This window comes from Lactuca saligna, chromosome 8 (genome assembly GCF_052625555.1).
Source record: "Lactuca saligna cultivar CGN05327 chromosome 8, ASM5262555v1, whole genome shotgun sequence".
Lineage (NCBI taxonomy): Eukaryota > Viridiplantae > Streptophyta > Magnoliopsida > Asterales > Asteraceae > Lactuca > Lactuca saligna.
Genome location: NC_136424.1, coordinates 202,649,553 through 202,673,418, shown reverse-complemented (window position 1 = coordinate 202,673,418; position 23,866 = coordinate 202,649,553). Strand labels below are relative to the sequence as shown.

General features: G+C 36.2%; 1 protein-coding gene across 1 annotated transcript; it reads left to right on the top strand.

The window, feature by feature from the left end:
- Nucleotides 1-18,269: 18,269 nt before the first annotated feature.
- LOC145010443 (uncharacterized) lies at nucleotides 18,270-19,748 on the top strand. Its single transcript, XM_078968982.1, has 3 exons — nucleotides 18,270-18,779; nucleotides 18,840-19,059; nucleotides 19,441-19,748. The coding sequence occupies exons 1-3, from the start codon at nucleotides 18,270-18,272 to the stop codon at nucleotides 19,746-19,748; spliced, it is 1,038 nt and encodes a 345-aa protein (XP_078825108.1).
- Nucleotides 19,749-23,866: the final 4,118 nt, after the last annotated feature.

Sequence of the window (23,866 nt, the reverse complement as noted above, 5' to 3'; positions counted from 1 at the left end):
ACGCGAAACCCACATTCTTCGATGGCACACGAGGTGTCATTGCCCTAACTACATGGTTAGAGAAAATCGAATCTATCTTAGAGATCTGTGGTTGTTCAGAATCTGACAAGGTGAAATTCGATACTTGCACGTTCACCGATAAAGCTCTGACTTGGTGGAACGGCCGAGTTAAATCTCTAACCCTACCTGTAGCCAATGCTATGGGTTGCGAAGTCATGAAGGAACTTCTGCGCGCAGAGTACTGACCTCGGGATGAAATACAGAAGCTGGAGCATGAACTTTGGAACCTGAAGATGAAAGGTTCCGATATCGCCGCTTACACTTCAAGGTTTGACGACTTGGCACTTCTTTGTTCGGGGATGGTTACCCCGGAAAGCAAAAAGGTTGAGAGGTTCATCTGGGGGTTGACCCAGCCAACCAAAGGGAACGTTTTAGCTGCAAAGTTGGATATATACGACAACGCCAAATGCCTAGCACAAATCTTGATCGACCATAGTGAGGACATAGAGGATGCAGCCACCACTCCTGAGCCGACAGAGAGAAGTGGTGAGAAAAGAAAATTTTGGGAGACAAAGGAGAAAATTCAGCATTCAAACGAGTTCTCGAAGAAACAGCAGATATTGGCAGTCCACGCTGCCACTACCCCTGCTATTGTTTCTGTCGTCGGTTCCCCAGCCCAAGCACCTATCACCGGATATGCTGGTATTCTCCTGTGGTTAACCAATACAGTTACCAGCATCGCATCCCCAGTCCCTGTCGTGTGAAATTTTGAAAAAATTGTGGCCATGAGGGTCACCTTGCGTGAAGTTGCAGAACACCAACAAATCAAGCTTCCAGAGAGGGTATCAGTAAGGCATGTTATGGTTGCGGTGAAGTCGGGCATTATAAGAGAAACTACCCCAATGCAGCAACAACTGGAAACATTGGAAGAGTCCCAGCTATAGGACAAGGTGAGGCATCCACCGATCCCACCGTCGCCACAGGTATATTCCTCTTTGACAACCCTTATGCTTGCAATACTTTTCAATTCTAGTACTGAAAGATAAATTGTTAGCTATTTATTCTAACATCTTCATAAACATAGTCCTCAAATAGTAACCGAAAGGTTTACCATCAAGATAGTTAACAATGAGAAAGAAGGCATATTACATTCTGAAACGCATATCCCGAGGTGGATAGAACTTTTAGAAATCCTCTTAGGATCAATTCCATGGCCTACAAACTCCGACTACCCTCAGAACTTAGCAGCATCCATCCGGTATTTCATATCTTTGTCCTTAAGAAGTGCCTACCCGATGAAACCCTAGTAATCCCTTTGATGAGACCGAAATCAACGAAAGTCTGAAACTCATGATAGAACCAATCGAAATCATAAATCGAGAGATTTAAACGTAAGCAACAAAGTCATATCCCAACAGTGAAGATTCGCTAGAAAGCCACACTAGGACTTGAATTCACTTGAGAGCGCGAAAATACAACAAAGTAGAAGTATCCGTATTTCTTTCTGAATCCATAAATTTTATCCAAATTTTGAATTTCGGGACACAAATTCCCTCTAACGGGGGGATAATGTGACAACCCGAAGTTCATTCCATCGTCGTAACCCGTTTCCGTCCATAAAATTCATCTTTTTCGAATAATTTCCGTTTACATTTTTTAAAATTAAGTCATTTATTTCGAGACTTCTATTATGAATTAATTAGTATCCAAAACCATTAGAAACTCAAGAAAACACCCCAATATAATAATTACATAAATTTTAGTTTCGACCATATCGGGTTACAACAACTTCATCGGATGGGACCAAAAGCCTCGCTTAACATCAGTATCGGGTAGAATTCCATTGTGTCCCAAACCGAACCCATATATAAAGTTGATTAAGCCTCATTTGAAGCTTTTTCAATCTCTCTCTAACCTCTATCCTCAAATCCAAACTCTAAGTCGAAAATCATCAAATTAAGGCTCCAAATCATCAAGGTAACTATCCTAGCTCCTAGTATAACATCTTAGGCCTTCAAATTCGTGGTAAAACTATAAAATAGGATCATTATCATGATTTACAGTCCTAGAATAGTCCTATGCCGTGAACTCACATAAAATGGGTTTTGGAGCCCAAAAACCATTCCAAACCACCATTGGAACTTAGATATGGCTTAAGGACTTATTGGATTGGACTTAGAACACCTTAAACTCAAATTTTGGGTAGTAAACATGAGTTTACTACCCCAAGAACATGCTTGGGCTGTAAAAACCCATTCATGGGTAGTAAACTCCTTCTAAGGTGTTAAATTACCACTTACACACCTCCTAAGCCTTGGATTAAAGTCTATAAGCAACCACAAACGAGTTAGAGGCCTTAAACTTAATGAAAACCACCCCCATAGGAGCTTACAGCCATAAATCCCCCAAGAATGGGTTCTTAGGCCATAAACTCCTAAATCTTAGTCAAATGGTGCCTTAAACTCATTCCATGGCTACTAGAATTAACTAAAACACTTGTAATGACCTACGACCACCAAAACATCAAAGGGAGGTGTGTGGGGGAGTTTATGGTTGTAAACTCTTAGTTTACTACCATAAACTCCATTAAATGATCCATATCTTAGTTTAATTCATTCCTATACCCTAGATCTGATCCTAGCTAATTTTCCCAAGTGATATAAGACCATTTAGCACCCTAGAACACCCCACCATGAGTTTATGGCCGTAAACTCATGGGGAATGGATCATTAGGGATGTAAACCCTCCTATGAGTTTACTCTTGAAGGGTAAACTCCATATCCAAGTCATATATGTCCATAGATGTCACCGGGTCGCTCCAAACACTCGAAATGAAGTGTTTTCGCGACTAGAAGTATATATCCTCAACTAATTAGTAGTAAAAAGCCTAATTAAATACAAATGTGTATGTTTTCATATTACATAGGAACTTCACACACATTCAAGCCTCTAACTGACGTTTACCACCCAAACCGACACGCTTCTCGACCGGTGAGTTCATACCCCAACCCTTTTTTCCGTGTTTTTCAAACGTTTTCAAGAGGGAATACAAGCAAAAGTACAATAAAATCTTTTCCTTAAACTTATTATTTTCAGTTCAAATGTTTCATAAATTGTATGTTGTTATTACCAAAATTTGTATTAACCAATAGTTCGAATTGCAGAGTAAACTTTCCGACTAAATGTAGATTCCTTTATAAAGTGTTATAATATGTGTCATATTTCATAATTTACGAATAATTCATACTAATCATCAATTAGGATTATTACGAATACGAATACGAAAGTACAGCTAGGAACAGAGAAAATACGAAAGTACAACTAGGAACAAAGCGAATACGAAAGTTCAACTAGGAATAATACGAATACGAATGCGAATATGAATACAAATACGAATATGAATACGAATTCAAATAGAAATAGGCATACGAATATGAATACAAATTCAAATAGAAATAGGAATAGGAATAGGAATACGAATATGAACACGAACACAAATACGAATACAAATAGGAATAGGAATACGAATACGAATACGAAAGCACGCCTCTGGATACATTCGAGTGTAAAATAACTAGGATATCAGAATACCTAGCTAATACAACAAGTATGATAGATAATTGTACATTACTTTTGGATTCAACAACTGAACTTTACTTCTAAGGAAAATAAAGGTTTTTCCTGGGATAATGAAATGTTTCAAATTAAACTATAGGATAACCGAATAACTAAACTTTACTTATAAGAAAATATGGAATTTTCTTGGATAACAAACTTTTTCTGAAAACCAAAGAAAATTTGTACATTTTAAGAAAACAAACCTCTTATGAACTCACCAGCTTTATGCTAATTTTCAAATTGCTTGTATTCTCAGGACCACATTAGACAGGTACATCGCAATTCTTTTGAGAAGACGGAGCGTATAGAAGACTCGTCTTAACTTTTGTTCATATGATATATATGTATAACCTTTGTAACTCTTTGTTTTCAAACAATGTAAATATTTCTATGTAATGTAATGTTTTGTGTTTACTATGCTTACTATGTACATTGGTTGTGATATTCATGACGTCCTCCGCCCCGGAACGTTTCTGCCTTCGGTTTTGGGGTGTGACATGTGTATATTTTTTTGACTATGAAACAACTATTTAGCTTTTATATATTCTACGTTTATAAAATATAAACTTTGTCTTTAGTTAAAAGAAAAAAGAATCTAACTAGTCCAATAGGTTGTGCATGACTTATTAATTCATATCATGTGAAATAATAACTAGTTATACTCTATAATTATTAATTTTATAAAAAAATAATTGTTCCCAAATTAAAATACATGAAACTATATTATGTATTAATAATCAGATTAATAATAAATATACAAAATGTGACAACTTGATAATGGTGGGAACCTATACGATGATATATTATTAGAAATGTCACTCAATAATGATTCTTGGGCATTAAGATTCAACAATCCCCCACTTTCACAATATTCATTATAGACTGGCATAGACAATAGTTGATGTCTAGCAACAAGCTAATACCACTACCAACATATGAATGGTGCTATCTCATCCAATAGCCAATTCTAGGAGCTATAAACTATAATTGTTACTAAAGATGTGGTATCAATTATTCCTTTATCTTAGAGATCACGTTGAATATGAGATATGGATCACGATCAATATCATTTTGTGTTCAACTTTGATTAAGGCCTTATATGTCTAACTCTCAATGAATAAGAGGAAAAAATCCCATCTCGACTACATATGCCAATCAATGTAATTCATGTCATACCAAACGATGGCCCTAATTACTACTTCTAATGAAATAGCATGAAACCATGTCAAAGCACAACAATTCATACACTTAAAGTCCAAAATATGTATCTTAGACCTAAGAATACAAAGATACAAGCTTGGTCAAAATATCACTCTAGACTACGATCCATAAAGTGATTTTGATGCGGGTCAAGTACAATACTTATTCTCCTAATCAAATACCTATGCGTTGGTAGTAGCTCTTGCTATTGTTATCTCCATGAGAATCCACCAATCCACTCATATTAGTCTTACCTCATAGATTCTCCCGCGACTATAATCGACTATGGACATTTTGAATAACCTAGTTATTCAAGGATTAAAACATGCTAATATAGAACTCAACAATTATTCAATGAAAGACAAATATCATATATATCAATTCATTAGAATATATGTTGCTTGTACGGTTCCAATATCCAAATACTAAATTTCAATCAAATTCACCTACTTATATCAACAAGACCCTATAACACTAGCTTGACTTACTTACTTTAGCTAATGAATGAGCTTTGTCAAGTAGATTCGTCAAACTTGATTTGTATAAACTTTGCGAATACAAAAATTTTCAGATATATATATATATATATATATATATATATATATATATATATATATATATATATATAAAGAAAACTATTGAGAATGTAATAGATGCTTAAATAAGATTTAGATACCAATACTTGCATAATAGGATTACAAGAAAACTACTGAGAATGTTATAGATGCTTAAATATTATTTAGATACCAATACTTGCGTAACGGAATTAATTATAGCCATAATGAACCATACATTAAGCTTCTTAGCATGTGGTTCTCCAAACCAGAACGTACTCTAACTCTGATTTGTAACTACAATTAAAATCTACATGGGAACACTATTCATGTAACTTTTTCTTCATTCATAATAAGGATACGTTCGATTATGATTAAAATCATCTTAATCTATTTGAAAGTTTACCACATTTGTAACAGATTTAAACATAGTTTTCTCTCAAATACTCTGCAAATGAGGAATATTCCTATAGTTCTTGCAAGTAATCTATAATGTTCCAATAATTCACATAATGACTTGTTCTGAAATGATACTGGTATCATTTGATCTGTTCTAAGTATATGAGTTTTTTGGCCTTCATGCATAACCATGATATATATGATTACTCCAATTACAACAACATATGGAATACAATCAGGTTATCTAGTTGAACATTTGTACTAGGGTTTTGCTTAAAATCATGTCATGTGATACTTAACAAGATGACTCTCTTAGAGTCCTTTGTATTGAGCTCTTTAAGTTCCTTGACAATTAATGTTATTTTACTTGCTCTTTTAGTTTACCATGATCTATCTATATATATACTTATTCCATGTATTTGTATGTTGACTACATACAAGAATAGGAATGTTACTGTGCTCCCACTAGCTTTGTAGAAAACACTAGAGTCATCTTGGTTTATAATCAAATAACACTATGTAATTATCTTATAAGATAGAAGATTCTTACTTTGAAATTTTAGCTTAAATATTGGAAAGATTTTCATTCAGGTATGCTTTCTCCACTAAAAACTCACTTACTCTTTATATTCTTAATATATCGAGGAAGATTAATCAAGTCCACACTTGATAATCATATATGAATCCATATCTATGTGTTTTATTAGTTTATGATCAACTATTGAGCAGATTCAACAATAGATTAAACTTGCTAGTTGAAACTATGATGCATTTAGATTATAGATCTTTAGTTCTTAAAGTTCCGAACTACTCCCACTTAAAAAAATAACTTTCTAAGAACTTGTCTTCTTGAATGACAATTAGTGGGATTAGTGGAGACTTCATCTTAAACATGAAAGATCTAGCATGCCCAAGAGTCATTATAGAATGATATTGCTAATAATATAACTTGATTGTTAATAAATATATCAACACTTGTATTTAATTGAAAATTTATTATTTCAAGGAAATAATATTTTACTAGTTGGGAATTTATTAGTTGTGAAAATGATATTTAATTGAGAAATAACAACTTATGAAATATATCATAAAGTATGATTATTTATAAGTTATATTTATATATTAATAAACTAGTTGAAGTTTATTTATATAAAAGGTAGATTTATATAAAGAGATATTTATATAAGACTAGCTATATGTTAGATATTGTAATCAATTTTATAAAAGATGTGGCTTTCGTTAAAAGATGGAATGAATACATACATACATACATATATATATATATATATATATATATATATATATATATATATATATACACACACACACACACACACATGTTTAGTCATGGGAATACAATAATGGACATACCATGCCCTCTTTAAACACCATGATGGCCGAAAATGACAAGAGAATGGCTAGGTAATGGCCTTTTGATTACTATATTCAAGCATGCTTGAGACCATGCTTTTCCAAGATGGAAGGTATGGACCTTTCGTTCTTTACTCAAGTATATAAGCATGTGTATGGATAGTTTTGAAGTGTTTGTTTTCTCTGTTCTTTCTCCTTTCTTTCTTGCTGTTTTGGAGCCCCAAAACCGTGAGCATGGTGCTCATGTAGGGCTGCCAAAATTTTGAGAGATGAGCCCTCTTCTTCTCCTCCATTCTCCAACATTTTGATGCTAGAAAAGGTCACTTTGTTGCTTCACCTTTGAACATATATTTTGTATATATTTCAAAGGCTTATGAACAATAAATTACAAGTGAATACTAGCATGTTTTGATGGTTCTCCTGTTGCTTGGTGGATACTTGTAGAAAACTCTTGCTTTAGAGTTTCATGCCACACTTCATCAACTTCCAACTGCCCATAATGATCAAAGTCTTCAAAGGATGTTATGATTTCCCTTCAATGGTTTTTTTTTTATCTTTCTAACTCTTGCAAAATGATCCTTGGTGGGTGAAATAGTTTTTAGTTTTATTCAACATTTTTTAAAACTTTCATTGTCAATTTTATCAGTTGTGAAACCGGATTTTTGAATAAAAACCCAACAATTGGTATCGGAGATATTTTTGCAAGATTATTTATATTATTTCCTTAGTTCATGAAATCTTTGTTTTTGGAGAACATGAATGGTTTTCTCTTTGCAAGAAAAATCCATACATATTTTCTATGACAACTTTAAAATGTTTATAATTGTTATTTTTTGATCAAAAGTTTACATGCATCTTTTTGGTCATAAAAGTTGTCTTAGAAAACCAAAGAGTTTTTTTATGTAATTCTCAATATAAAAATATGTATTATGTGCATAAACTAGCCATGGACCTTTGTGTTGTTGCATGTGTTGATTTATTTAAAATGGTTGTAACTATTTATTTTTTCATATGGTATCTAATAATTAAATATGTAGTTTTCTTTTGTTAATTTCTGTAAGTAATAAATAGTTTATTTTTGTAAAAATGTAACTAGAATGAAGATGGTGGCCATTTTGAAGATAAAAAGTTTATAAAGTTGATTTTATTAAAGTTTCTCAAACTTCCTAAAATTATTTTTATAAACTTGCTACAAGGTGTTGAAGCAAGTGAGAGCACATGAAGACTTTACAAGATAAATGTCTCTTATGTCCCTTTAGAAATGGACTTGACAATTTTGTGATGGCTCATAAAAACTATTACTACCTAATTGCTTGGTTTATGAATATATATTTGAACATAAATAAACATCATAAAGAGCTTTGTGCTAATGAAACTTACCTTTTAACATAAGATGCTAAAATAGTTTTACAATAAAACAAGCTTTATCGTTAAAACTAGTAACCGGTAAAATTTCGGGATTAAAATTGTATAAGTTTAAAATAGAGATGAGTAAACGTATCAAACTCCAAACCTCATTTTATAAAAGTAAGTTTTTATTAAAAGGTTTCCAAATGTTCTAAAGCGCCCAAACGATGTAACTTAATACTAGTTATAAATTTAAAACTTTGATCGCGTGAATAATATAAAAAACCGAGTTTTATATATAGAACATTGTTAAAAATGATGAGATTTTACATGAAATAAGATTTTTTAAAGTATACCATGGTTTATTGAATGCATGCAATAAGCAAGATATAACATGTTTTTTAAACTATAATTATAAAAACGTCAAAGACGCCTTACAAACCTCAAATCTATGCAATACAATTTTTAAAGAACACTCGGACGTCTCTTGTATGCACTAGTGGGATAAAGGATACCCAACCAAGGTTTCTTTTCGATTCCTGTAACCAATTTATAGGTTGATTACACAAGTTTTTCAAATTGGCTGATTTGATCAGAAATCTCTTGTGATATAGGATACCTAAGGAAGAGAGTTCTGAGGCATAGATGGGATCAAACAAGTGTAATTAAATTTGTTATTTGCGATCCCATAAATCTAGGAATTTTATGGTAAGATATAATTGATAATCGATAGCTACCGGGTTGAATTCAGATATATAGGATAAAGGATACCTAACCATTTATCAATTTTGCAACTTGGATCTTAGACTTTGATAATTAATGTTTTTAGAAACTAGAAGGGTATTAATCATTAAAGATTAAATATTGAAAACACTAAATGAGTTTTGTTTAAAAATTTTATAGATATATAATCCACTCTCATAACCATGAAATGTCATTTCTCTTTAAATGACTTAGTGAAACAATAATGTTGAATAGAAACAAGTTCAATGAATAGGTTCATGTCTTACGAGACAATCTGTGAGAGATGTGAAATTGTATACACCTAACGGTCCTAATGCAAAACATATTACTTACAGTAATAGACCTAAATATGTTGCCTAGTAAAGGCATCAATGTGATGCTCAAGATGCTCCTAACATCAAGCTAGGAATAGTTATTCATGACTTCCAAGAGGTCTTGGATAATTAAAGCATATATCTAATGATATAACAGGTCAAGCAATATTCCAATAAATACAATGATATTTTATTAAAACTAGTTTAAACAATGGAATAATGTAAGGCTAAATGGGTCACATTGTATGATTTAAAAGGCCCATTGTAACACCCTGAATTCCAAAGACCTAGAAAGGAAAGAAAACCTCAAGATAAGGGAGTGACACATCGAGTAGATGGGTGACTCGACGAGTAGGAGCGCAATTTTGGTTGCGGGTTAAGTGACCCACTCGACGAGTCAGAGGGCTGACTCAGTGAGTTGGCCAGGTTTTGGGAAAACCCTAAATCGGGAGTTGGTGCCGTATTTCAACATCTTATTCTCATTCTATCAGCCTCATTTGTAGCCTCCATTGTCCAGAAATTGTCCCACGAAACCCTAGTGTTCTCATTGAGTGTGTGAGCCTTATTGAAGGATTTAGAGTGTTCTTGAAGCCTAGAAGAAGAAGAAGGAGGTTAAAGGTCCAAGGAAAAGGTTGTAGATCCAGGAAGTTTGCATCATCTTCTTCATTTTCTGGTAATCAACTTCTCACCTTGACTTCTATTTTGATAGATCTCTTTATGTCCCTTTTTATGGAGTTTACGGCCCAAGAAAGATGTCTTGTGGGATTTGGACGTTACCAAGCTAGATCCTTCTAGATTTAGAGGTTTTTAGAGTGGTAGAGGCATAAAGGTGGAAGCTTTATTCTATTATATCTCTCCATGAAAAGTTTAAGGAGTTGTTTTGGCATTTTTAGAAAAAGGAGCCATGCATGGGGGCAAAGGTAGTGGCTTTGTGTGATATCACGACCCTAGGAGACCAAATCTAGGTCATGGATGCCTTGTGCTTGTCTAAATAGAGTTGGACATAGATGGACTCGATGACTCAGTTGTGGGACTCGGCGAGTCACGCCAGTTCTTGCCCCAAAACCCGTATGCGAAGGGTATGAGTGAGCCTGGAAAGGGACTCAGTCGGCCTGAGTCCATAATGGTCATGAAGTTCATCATACTCGACGAGTTCAAGGAAGAACATAGTGAGTCTAAGGCAATATCCTTAGTTGTTAAAATGGACTCGACGAGTCACAGAATGGACACATTCATATGTGGATGATGTACTCGACGAGTTCAGGGATGAACTAGGTGAGTCGGATGAAGTTAGTCCCGATTATGTGGTTGAAGGAGAACCCGTTGAGTTATTGCTAGACTCAATGAGCGGATTCGGGGTTGTATGGGGTTGGAGGAGTATGGACTCGATGAGTTGGTAGAAAAACTCGGTGAGTCAGGTCAACAAGATGTTGTCTTTGACTATTGACTTTGACCAAGTTTGACTAGGGTTGATTTTTGGATTATTATGGTCTAAATGTTGTTTTGGGTATTGATAGCTCGGGAAGCCGGATGGTCAACTGTTCAGAAGTGTCGATTGGCAGTCAGAAGTGTTCAGTGAATCTTCAGCAGTTGAGGTGAATCTTATCATTGTTTGTATGGGTCTACGGCTACAATGTTGGCCCATTTTGTTTATGTATGATAGGAAGACACAGGGGTTAGCCCTAGGCATTATGCATGAAAGACCAATAAACAACTCCTGGCACAGAATATATTATTATGAATGATAGGAAGACTTGAGGGTTAGCCCTAGGCAGTATGCATGAAAGACCATGAAATGGCTCCTGGCACACAATCTGTTATTATGAATGGTAGGAAGACCCGAGAGTTAGACCTAGGCAATATGTATGAGAGACCAGAAGGAGACTCTTGGTGCATTGTATGCTATTATGTATGAAAGACCAGGTGGTGGCTCTTGGCATGCTATATGTTGAGTAGCCTAGTAGAGTAGTATGTATAGTTGTCTTTGTGATGCTTACATGGAAGACCAGGGGGTGGCCCTTGGCACTTGTATGTAAGACCGAAGGAGTGGCCCCAGGCTTGGTAAGGAAGACCACGTGCATCCCGTGGCATAGCATCAAGACTATGATTGGCACATAGCACCTCACTTGATTGTGAATATGTTTGTTATGTATGGTTCCTGGTCATGTATGGCATGTATGGATCAGTTGATATGTATGTATATGGTATCTGGGGAACTCACTACGCTTCGTGCTTACGTTTTTCAGCTATTTGTTTTAGGTACTAATGTTTTTCCAAGGAAGGAGCTTGGGGTGATCGCAGCGCATCACACCTTGTTTTCCGTACTAGATGATCTTTGGGATTTAGAATTATGATAATTGTTATATTAAGAATGTTATTAAATGATTGAAAAAAAAATTATTAAGCGGTTTTTAATCAATGAAAATGAAATTTTGGTCTTGAATTTTGGGATGTTACAAATTGGTATCCAAGCCTCGTCGCTTGTGATGGTATTCATGTAGTGGTTAATTGACATTTTGAAGAGTCTATTAGCAGTTGAGTACTGCGTTTGGGATTAGAGATTTCCCTAAGGTAAGCCTAGGAGGAGAGTAGCAGAAAGCAGCAGTAGTAGAGGGGACTTTGTAAAGTCGAAGAAATCCGTGAGGAAAGTATGGCTAGATATGGAAGGTAGTATAGGCCCGTACTACTGAAAGTAGAGGATCCGTACTCGAGTCAAGGAGGGTCGAGATGGAACCAGGAAACCTGTAGTGTGTGAGACTTTCTGAGGTGACGTTTGACCCTGAAAATTATGATTTTCGTTTCAGAATGGTGATGATTATGGGACACGGAGCAGGAGGATCAGGATCCGGTTCATGATCGGCTTAGGGTGTAGGTTCCGAGGCATTGGATGAGGGACTCCGCGAGTTCATCGCGTCTGATATCACGAGAGGTATCCTTGAGTCGACCCCGGTGATTTTTGCATCGATCAAGGAGGGCTTATTCGGTTGATGGAGGATCGCCTTAGAGCATTCCGAAGTGATATGGCATCCAGCCAGTCAGAATCGCGCATATTGTCCTTCAAGGACTTTAGGAGGAGTGGCACGCCAGACTTGAGCTTCTATCTCGAGGGGTCGAAGGTTTGATTTGCTGCAGGATGCTTGAGGGACAAAGCTAGAGACTGGTGGGAGTCAGTTGGTGATTCATTGGGAGCCTCAGCTATTGTGGTAATGACCCTGTTTGACTTTGTGACAAACTTTAAGGAAGAGTTTCCACCGGCTGTAGAGCTTCAGTAGCTGTCCAGGGAGTTCCTAGACATGAGACAAACGAAGAAGTCGTTGGCGGAGATTACCACCAAGTTTCGGGAGAGGGCCTTATTGGTTCCTCGGTATGCAGGGGATGAGGAGATGCAGAAGACCCGTTATCATGACATGTTGAGAGATGATATTCGGGAGTACGTTAGCTTCTCGGCATGCCCGAACCTAGACTCAATGATTTCCAGGGCACGGGAAAGGGATATTGATTAGGAGAAAATTGCAAAAAGGAGGTCGGATCAGATATATACTTTGGAGGGTCCCGGGAAGAGACCCAAGATTTCAGATCAGCGATTAGTAGGTCGACATGGCCGAAGACTATGCAGCACGTGTAGGAAATTGCACGAGGGAGTTTGTCGTTCCAGGGGTTCAGACTGCTACAAGTGTGGCAGTCATGGTCACATCAGCATGGACCGCCTACAGGGGGCAAACCCGTTATATTTTCCCTGCAATCAGGTGGGCCATAAGAAGGCCGACTGCCTGACGATGAGGGGAGGAGCAGGAAGTGTGTCTGCCCAGACAACTTTGAGGATTACGGATGGATGAGAGGGTAGGCCCTTGCAGTGACAGATGAGGGAGAAATGGATTACAGGAGGTATGTAGCAATAGCTATTTTCGATTCTATATGCATTACAATTGTTCTTACCTCAGTCTCATGTGATAGTATGTATGAGTTGTCTCTCTGCTTGTATTCGGATTGTATTTTCAGAATTTTCATATGCCAATTGTATACTAGGAACTATTAGTAGCTAGTTTAACATCATCTCTCACTTCGGGTTCCAAGTGTCCAGTAGTATCTCGGTTGTGACCGAAAAAGTTTCAGGAGCGTTACGTGGAGGTCGGTGGGCAGGTTCCATGGAGTAGTCATCCACCGTCACCAAGGTTTGGTGGTTCTAGTCTTGGTGTGGGATAGCTTTTTGAAGCATCAAAGGAAGTGGTCTATCACTAAAGTGGTTGCTCTGAGCATTAGTTATTCAAAACTTAAGGACGTCAGTTTGAGCTTAGGGGATTATCAGTATCACGGATGTAGGAAGTGTTCATCCAGTATTCGGTAATCGTATGGTATTTGGAGTACGCAAGTGATGGATCGCTAGCAATATTAAGGCAATGGTAGTTATCATGCCTATTTGGGTTAGGGAGGAAGGAATGGAAATCCTCGAATTTTCGCATGTTGTAAAGACTTAGCCGAAGCTAAGTGTGGGAGAACCAACCATGTTATGGGAACTGAATCGGTTTTGAAAATGGGATAAGCTTCGCTCTCCTGTCAGGGAGAAAGATGGCCTAGGAGGCTATATGAATTGAGGATAGTGTGAATTGGAAGTTCGAAAAACTCGCCAATTGTAAGATCGCATTCTAGGGATATATGATCTAAGATTGTAGAAGAATCAGTTGGGAGTTTTTGTTAGGACATGAGTACAGCTTGGGGTTACTAGATTGTTCTTGTATGCTCGACTATGGGTTAGCAGTAGCATCCACTAGTAGCCAGTCAGTGTGGAAGGTGTGGTCAGACTACCGGATAGCCATAACATTCACTAGTGGTCAGATAGTAAGAGAAGTGTGGTAAGACTGCTGAGCGGTCCGTAGCAACGGTTAGCAGATCGTGTAGGAGTGTTATAAGACTATGGGGTGGCCCGTAGCATTCGCTAGTTAGCAGGTAATGTAAGGGAGTTGTAAGACTACAGTGTGGCCCGTAGCGATTGTATATTAGTATAGTTAGACTGTCGTATGGCATGTAGCATTAGTATAGTAAGATTGCGGGGTGACCCGTAGCATTAGTCGGCAGATAGCATAGGTGTGTGGTGAGACTGCGGGGTGGCCCGTAGCGTTATTTGGCCAGTAGTGCAGAAGTCTTGTAAGACTATGGGGTGGCCCGTAACATTCATTAGTTGGCAGAACAAGTATAGTAAGACTACGGGGTGACATGTAACATTCATCGGTCCCTATTCGATAGTACGAATGTATCAGATGCATGATTCGCTGGTAGGGTTTTTAAGATAGTTTAAGATAGGGCGGGGCAGCCGACCGGATGTGAGTGGGCCACAATATAATTGGATTAAGAAGGCGGTACGTCATTGGAGACCAGGAATGATGTAAGACTACGGGTAAGACGTTGCATTGATTAGCAGCTTAGTTCGCGGAGTGTGAGCGGGGGGCCTGTATCTCCTGGTTAGCATGATAAGAATCAGGAAAGTTTAGTTAGTTAAGATTAGAGGAGGAGTGGGTTTGATAGCCCTGGATAGGTGAGACCTGTGGGAGAGGCCACACCGAAGTATAGATGGGTGAGACCCGTGTTCTTTTGGCAATAGGTGAGACCTGGTAGTGACCTTAGGGTAAGGTAGAGGATCGGGAATCCTAGATCTTTTTGATGCAGAGTGGCTGGGTTGGTAGAGTAATTCAGGTAGTCGTTGTATCTTCTTAAATTGCTGAGAGCGATTGAGGGAATGTTCGTGAGTTCGGTAACCGGTGGGGGACCAGTATTTCAGGTAATGGTAGATCAATTGGGACCAGGGCGGTCTCGGTTCATCCGGTAGGCGGATGGGAGTCAGCCGGACATCAAGCAGGAACGATGGTAACAAATTTGGTGTAAGAAGCTGTGAGCTGATCGGATGGTGCTGAGTTGCTCACCGTGGAATCAAATGATCTCATAGTAAATGATTTGGCTCGGTGTTGTCGTTCTCTTCTTAGCCTTAAACATAGCAGATAGGGAAGGTTTATTGCTTGTGGAAAGTGCCTTGGAAAGGCCAGTGACAGTGCAGGGAAAAGGGTAAACCCCTTGTATATTGAGGGTAAGTGTAACAGGAGTATCGGTAAGGTTACCGGTTGGGTAAAAGTGTTTTACTCAAAGGTACTAATGATCGGGTTATCCTGAAGATGACATCTTCCAGGTTTGGATCAAATGGGAGAAGTGTGTAGCTAGTGGTAAAGTGCTAACCAGATAGTAAGGTAGTTGACCGTGGCAGACTTCGAGGATGAAGTCTAGTTTTAGTGGGGGAGAGTTATAACACCCTAAATTCAAAATACCTCGAAAGGAAAGAAAACCTCAAGATAAGGGATTGACTCATCAAGTAGATGCGTGACTCGACGAGTAGGAGCGCGATTTTCGTCGCGAGTTAAGTGACCTAATCGACGAGTTAGAGGACTGATAGGGCGAGTTGGCTAGGTTTTGGGAAAACCCTAAATCGGGAGTTGGTGCCCTATTTAAGCATTTTATTCTCATTCTATCAGCCTCATTTGTAGCCTCAGTTTTCAAGAACGTATCCCACAAAACCCTAGTGCTCTCATTGAGTATGTGAGCCTTATTGAAGGAGAGTGGCGGACCCTCTAGGGGTCAAGGGAGGCTGTGCCCCCCCCCCCCCCTTCACTTTTTGCTGTCCTAGTGTATGTATATACACAATCATATTGAAAAAAATAACTAGCATAGCCTCTTTCCCCCTGGTTTCCAGATCATTAGGAAACTGTTAAAAAAAGTTTCGGAAGATAAATAAGAAAATCAAAGGAATCCTTGTTTTTTAGGAATTTATAAAATAAAGAAACATAATATCTATTAAAATCTATAAAAAAACCCCAAAATCTAATCAAATTTACATCAATTTAACCTAGGTTTAAATTTAAGAAATTAAACTAAAAAAGTAAACAAAGAATCCAAAGTTTATTCCAGCCGTCGAAAAGCTACTTCTCAAGACTCACCAGAGAACGCCGCCTGATTTAAGATCGTTTATGTCTTGTACTCTTTTCCGGTCACCACCACATTTGTACCATTCACCCTCTCATTTCTTTGCTAGTCGTCAGAGCCAAGACTGTTGAAATTTAACCTCTGTCGACCGCCGTTCACTTGAGTGTTCAGCCAGCTGCAACTTTCCATATGGTTTTTCTTCTTCTTCTTCTTCGTTGCTCCCCATTTGTTTAAGGAGCTTTATGTTTCTCAGTCTGTGTTTCTTTATCTATTTATTTATTGGCTTTATTTGGTCAAAAAGAAAAAGTAGAAATGGAATAAAATATAAATAAATTGAATAAAGTATGAATTGTAGTACGATTATAACATAACACACAATGTCTGATAATATTATTTTTATTCATTTATATTGCTTATTTTATTTCCATTGGACCAAGATATTCATATATAATATTTATGATATATCATATATCTGTATATATAATTATGCTAACCTAAGATATACATATATAATATTTATCATATATTTCTTAACCTAAGATATACATATATAATATTTATCATACATTTTTATTTGTATATGTGATTATGTATATATGTTGTTAACCATGACATATATTTTTGTATTTATGTTTCACTTTTATACTATGATCATATATTCAAATGAAACTAATTAAATTTATATGCACTTTATATTATTTTTTGAAAACAAAAAACTTCATTTGTTTATTTGCTATTTTATATTGCTATTTATTAATTGTTAGTAAATTTGATTGTGTAGTTTATAGAATATGAAAAAACAATCTAATATCGATGGATTTTTCAAAAGAAAACACTCAAGTTCTACTTAAGATTCCGAAAACCCACCGGAGATTGTTTTGGATGAAGATACCCCTACGCCCAATGCTCCAATTACTGAGAACCGCTTCAAAAAAAATTGTGTTGAAAATAATGAAATTGATCTTAGTACACTAGAATGAGATCCTGGTTTGCGTAAACAAATTTATTATTATCCAGTAAATCAACGAGACAATATTATACGATCATATATTAATCATGGTCCCTTTCAACAAACACTTTCAGTATATCCAAAATCTGGTACAGTAACCCAAAAACATAGTTTTCAAGCTTCTTGGTTTAAGTTATATCCTTGGCTTGAATATTCAGAGAGCTTAGATGTTTCATTTTTTTTCCATGTTTTCTATTTAATAATCCTTCTGGAATGGGACACTACGGCCAACGAGCATTTACCATAGATGGATTCCAGAACTGGAAGAAAGTTGGTGGAAAAAGTCGTGCCTTTTTGCATCACATAGGGACTGAGTGCACATATTTTCACAATGTTTCACAAAAATCATGTGATGATTTGTTAAATGAAGGGTATGATATACAAAATGTATTTGAGACATTTACAGAAGAAGAGCGTAAAAATAATAGATTAAGATTGAAGGCTACTATTTATACAGTCTGTTTGTGTGCCTTTCAAGGAATTGTATATAGAGGTCACGAAGAAGGATTAGATTCCATAAACAAAGGAAAATTTTGTGAAATCTTGAAGGGATTTTGCTATTTTAACATAGAGATGAAAGAATTGTTCCGTACTGCTCCTAAACATGCTTTATATATGTCACTGTCAATTCAAAAAGAGATTCTAAACCTTATATCAACTAGGGTGAGGAGGATGATTTGTGAGGAGATTAATGGTTGAAAATTTTGTTTTGTTGTTGATGAAGCACGTGACCAGTCTAATAAAGAACAAATGCCAATTCTTTTGAGATTTTTAAATAAAGATGGCTTTGTTATGGAGTGTTTCTTTGGGCTTGTTCATGTACCCGACACTACATCACAAACTCTTAAAAATGTAATTTATTCTGTATTGTCACGTAATAATCTTGATCTTAAGTCGATCAGTGGTCAAGGGTATGACCGTGCAAGCAATATGCGAGGTCATTTCAAGGTTTTGCAAGCATTGATTTCAAATGATTGTCTATATGCGTATTATGTTCATTGTTTTCCCCATCGACTACAATTAGCATTAATGGCTTCTTCACAAAGAGTTGTTGCATTACATAAGTTTTATACTAGATTTTCTTTTGTTATCAATGTTTTTAGTGCTTCCTCCAAGCGTACCAACCAACTTAGAGATGCACAAGCTGAGGAAATTGCATATAAGATTTCTATTGACGAGTTAGAGATAGATAGAGGTCTTAATCAAATTGGTACATTACAACGAGCTGGTGATACTCAATGGAGTTCTCACCTCAAATCAGTTTTGAGCTTAATCAAAATTCTTGGTCCAACTTGTGAGGTTTTACTTAAATTTATTTAGGATGACACTGGTCCAATCAAAGGCGATGCAGATTCAGCACATGAGTCTATTACTACATTTGAGTTCATTCTTGTTCTTCATCTCAAGCAAGAAATAATGGAGATCACTGATTTACTTTGTCAAGCTTTACAAAGACAATCTCAAGATATTTGTAATGCATTAAGGCTAGTTGAATCCACCAAATTGTTATTGAAAAAAATGAAAGATGAAACATGGGATGGTTTGTTGTGTCTTGTTATGTCGTTTTGTCAAGAACGCAACATTGATATCCCTGATATGACTTCTCCATACTTTACTAAAGGGGCTCGAACGCGTAATGAGCTTAGTGATCATACACTAGAACATCATTACCGAGTGGATATATTTTATGAAGCAATTAATTGTCAGTTAATGGAAATAAATCATCGATTTAATGATAGATCAACAGAGTTACTTTGACTTTCAACAACTTTAGATCCTAAAAGTGTTGATCAGCCTTTTTGAAGTGGTGATGTAATTAAGTTAGTAGAGAAGTTTTATCCTGGAGATTTCAATGAACAAGAGAAAGTAGTTTTGAAAATAAAAATTCAACATTATGAGATTGATGTTGTTCAACATGCAGATTATAAACTATTGACATCTATATCAGAATTGTGCCAATGGTTGATAAAGACTAGAAGAGTAGAAAACTTTCATCTTATTTATCGAGTATCTAGTCTCATACTTACTCTTCTAGTTTCTACTGCTACAACAGAGAGGTCATTTTCAACAATGAACCTCATTAAAACAAGGTTACAGAACAAAATGGAAGACGAGTTTTTGAATGACTCCTTGGTTTTGCACTTTGAGCGGGAACTTGCTGAAAAGATTAGTTTAGAGACGGTTATAGAAGACTTTAAAAATGCAAAAGATCGTCGCGTTCCACTTTGATAAATAATGTAATGATTTATTAGTTTTCTTGTTTACACTTTTGATATGTCATAATTTTGAAATAAATAAAACTTCTTTACATATTTCAATTATGAAGTTTTGATTCTGGCCCCCCTTAGTTGTAGTGGTTGTGTTCCGCCCCTGTTGAAGGATTTAGAGTGCTCTTGAAGTACAGAAGAAGAAGAAGGAGGTTGAAGGTCCAAGGAAAAGGTTGTATATCCAGGAAGTTTGCTTCATCATCTTCATTTTCTAGTAATAAAGTTCTCATATTGACTTCTGGTTTGATAGATCTCTTTATGTCCCTTTTTATGGAGTTTATGGTCCAACAAGGATGTCTTGTGGTATTTGGATGTCCCCAGGCTAGATCCTTCCAGATTTAGAGGTGTTCAAAGTGGTAGAGGCATAAAGGTGGAATCTTTGTTCCATTAAACATCTCCATGCAAAGTTTAAGGAGTAGTTTTTAGCATTTTGAGGAAAAAGGTCCATGCATGGGGGCCAAGGTAGTGGCTTTGTGTGATATCACGACCCTAGGAGGCCAGATCTGGGTCTTGGATGCCTTTTACTTGTCTGAATAGAGTTGTAAATAGATGGAGTCGGTGAGTCAGTTATGGGACTCGGCGAGTCATGCTAGTTCTTGCCCCAAAACCCTTATGCTAAGGGTATGAGTGAGCTTGTAAATGGACTCAATCGGCCCGAGTCCGTAATGGTCATGAAGTTCATCTTACTCGACGAGTTCAAGGAAGAACTCGGCAAGTCTAAGGCAATCTCCTTAGTTATAAAGATGGACTCGACGAGTTGTTCATACAACTCGACGAGTCACATACTAGACACATTCATATGTGGATGATGAACTCGACGAGTTCAAGGATCAACTCAACGAGTCGGATGAAGTTGGTCCGATTATTTGGTTAAAGGAGAACCCATCGAGTTATTGCTAGACTCGACGAGTGAATTCGAGATTGTATGGGGTGGGAGGAGTATAGACTCGACGAGTTGGTAGACCAACTCGGCGAGTCGGGTAACCTGAATGTTGACTTTGACCATTGACTTTGACCAAGCTTGACCAGGGTTGACTTTTGGATTATTATGGTCTAAATGTTGTTTCAGGTATTGATAGTTCGGGAACCGAAGGGTCAGCAGTCCAGAAGTGGCGGTTAGCAGTCAAAAGTGTTCAGTAAATCTACGGCATTGTGAGGTGAGTCTCCTCACTCTTGGTATGGGTGCATGGCCACAATGCTGACCCATTTTCTTTATGTATGATAGGAAGACCCAGGGGTTATCCCTAGGAATTATGCTTGAAAGACCAGGAAACGACTCCTGGAACACAATATGTTATTATGAATGGTAGAAAGACCCGAGGTTTAGACCTAGGCAATATGTATGAGAGACCAGGAGGAGGCTTCTGGCGCACTGTATGTTAATATGTATGAAAAAACAGGAGGTGGCTCCTGGCACACTATATGTTGAGTAGCCCAGTAGATTAGTATATATATATAGTTGTCTTCGGGATGCTTGCATGGAAGATCAGGGAGTGGCCCTTGGTACTTATCTGTAAGACCAAGGGAGTGGCCCAGGCTTGGCAAGGATGACCACGTGCGACCCATGGCATAACAACAATACTATGTTTGGCACATAGCACCTCACTTGATTATGGATATGTTTGTTATGTATGGCTCATAATTATGTATGGCATGTATGGGTCAGTTGATATGTATGGTATGTGGTACATGGCGAACTCACTAAGCTCCATGCTTACGGTTTTCAGCTATTTGTTTCAGGTACTATTGTTTTTCCAAGGAAGGAGCTCGGGACTATCGCAGTGCATCACACCATGCTTTCTATACTAGATGATCTTTGGGATTTAGAACTCTGATAATTGTTATATTAATAATGTTATTAAATGATTGTGCAAAATTTTTTAAGCAGTTTTTAATTAATCAAAACAAAAATTCTGGTCTCGAATTTTGGGATGTTACACTCATGTTTTACGGACTCAACACCTTTAAGCCCAAGAAAATCAATAAGGCCTACATAGATGGATCTTGTTTCTTTTTTGAAGAAACTGGACACCACTAGAAGAACTACTCCTTTTATCTAGAAAGAAAGTCTGGAAGAGACTAGTATTTCATGTATCTGCGGGATAGAACTTAGACTTTTTGTGTAACACTCAAGTACATGGTACTTAAACGTTAATCTACTATTTGTAACTTGATTGCAATTATTTACAGAAGAGTAACTAGCTGAGCACAAGCAAGTTGGAACTACACTCTCAAAGTTTAGTTTACAATTTATGCTTAGAACATAAATTGCTTTTAATATAAAACTATGTTTGTTTTGGAACAATGTATTTTTTGAACTTCGCATGTCTAAATATTTATGTCTCAATTATTTATTTAAATGATTGATTATTTACTAGATCGTTTTTCATGACGATAATACTCATATTCTGAAATGATTGACTTCTATTTCTGAGACTATATCTCTTAATAGAATCACAAAGTGAATATCAACATTCTATAAATAAAATTAAGTTCTATATGCAAGCACTTTTGACATAAACTTGTTTTAAGTCAAACTTATCCATGACATTGTTATCTTTATTTTATAAATGAAATCCACATATTTCAACTTCAAGAAAGGGATCTTTAAAAGCAAATAATGTAGATTATTCGACATATGTGAATCTTATTTATATATAAAAGATCCCTATTAATATTTTCACTAAAGTGTAGAGAAAATAATTATTAAGGAACTATACACTTTGGTGTATGATTTTCTTTCTAATGAATGCCTATGATTAATCACAAGATACAACCCACTAGTACCATCTAAAGCCTTCATGATGATAAAGGGTAAATTAAACTTTACTTGATATAGTTTACTTTCTAGTCGGTAGACATGTCCTCCTTTTGACTTTTTTGGGATTATATTTGATCACTATTAATTGTATCTAGAATTCAAACTTCAACTAATTACATAATTTTAGAATACTCTAAAAGGAAATTTAGATTATTATATACAAACCCACTAAGAATAATTTCCTTTATTCCTCTAAAAGCTGAGTTAGCAAAAAGCAAGCTTCTAATGACAAAGCAAGTGGGAGGCACATAGAAGTTGAAGTAGTTTAAGAACAATAGCATGATGTAACAATTGTTGGCACTAGAAATTGTTAAACATGATTAATAGCTATTCATAAACACAAATTATTCACAACAATGGTAGAAATCATCTATGACTTCATAATTGTGGAATCTCTCATTAATGAGTTCTTGATGGCTTTAGTTAAACCATCAACTTCCAAAATATTATATCAGATCTTGAATTTGACAAATGACTTAGAGTCATGAACATTGAGATGTAATCCATGTTTAATAATCAAGTGTATGTTTGATTAATCTTCCTCTTTATAGAAAGGCTAGAAGGAGTAAGAGATTCTTCTAGAAGGAATATATACATGGATGTATATATACATTCAGTAATACTTGTTATATGAGGATTTTCTCATACTCATGTCATTCACTATGGTCCTTATCATACTCATGACATTGACTATGATCAAACCGTTACACAAGTAGCTATGAAAGAATATTATTTACTATAACTTCATATTGTTAATATGGGATGTAGCAAATAGATTTCAAGAAAGATCGCTTTTCTTAATAGACATCTACTAGAAGATATCTATATAGCTTAGCCTGGAGGTTTTCTTAATCCATTTTATCCTAACTAAATGTGAAAGGCTTAAGATCCACATGTGGATATAAAACAAACATCTCAAGGTTGGAATAGTCATTTTAATATAAAGATACAAGGTATGCTTTTATATCAAGAAGAAAACGAACATGTGCGTTTACTAAAATCTAGTGGGAGGATAGTGACATTATGACTATGCAAGGTGGTTTTTACCTTGACTCGGAAAGTATTTCTAAAATTAAAGACTTCAGAATGACAAGATACCTTCCTGGAATAAAAAAAATCTATAAGAGATAGATAAAGATTAATGTTAAAGGTTTTAAAATTCTTTTGCATGAAATGACAATATCTTGAAAGAGATCAAGATAAAAGAATCCTTTGGAAGATTCTTGACATTGTCACATGACTCCATTTTTGAGTTTGTC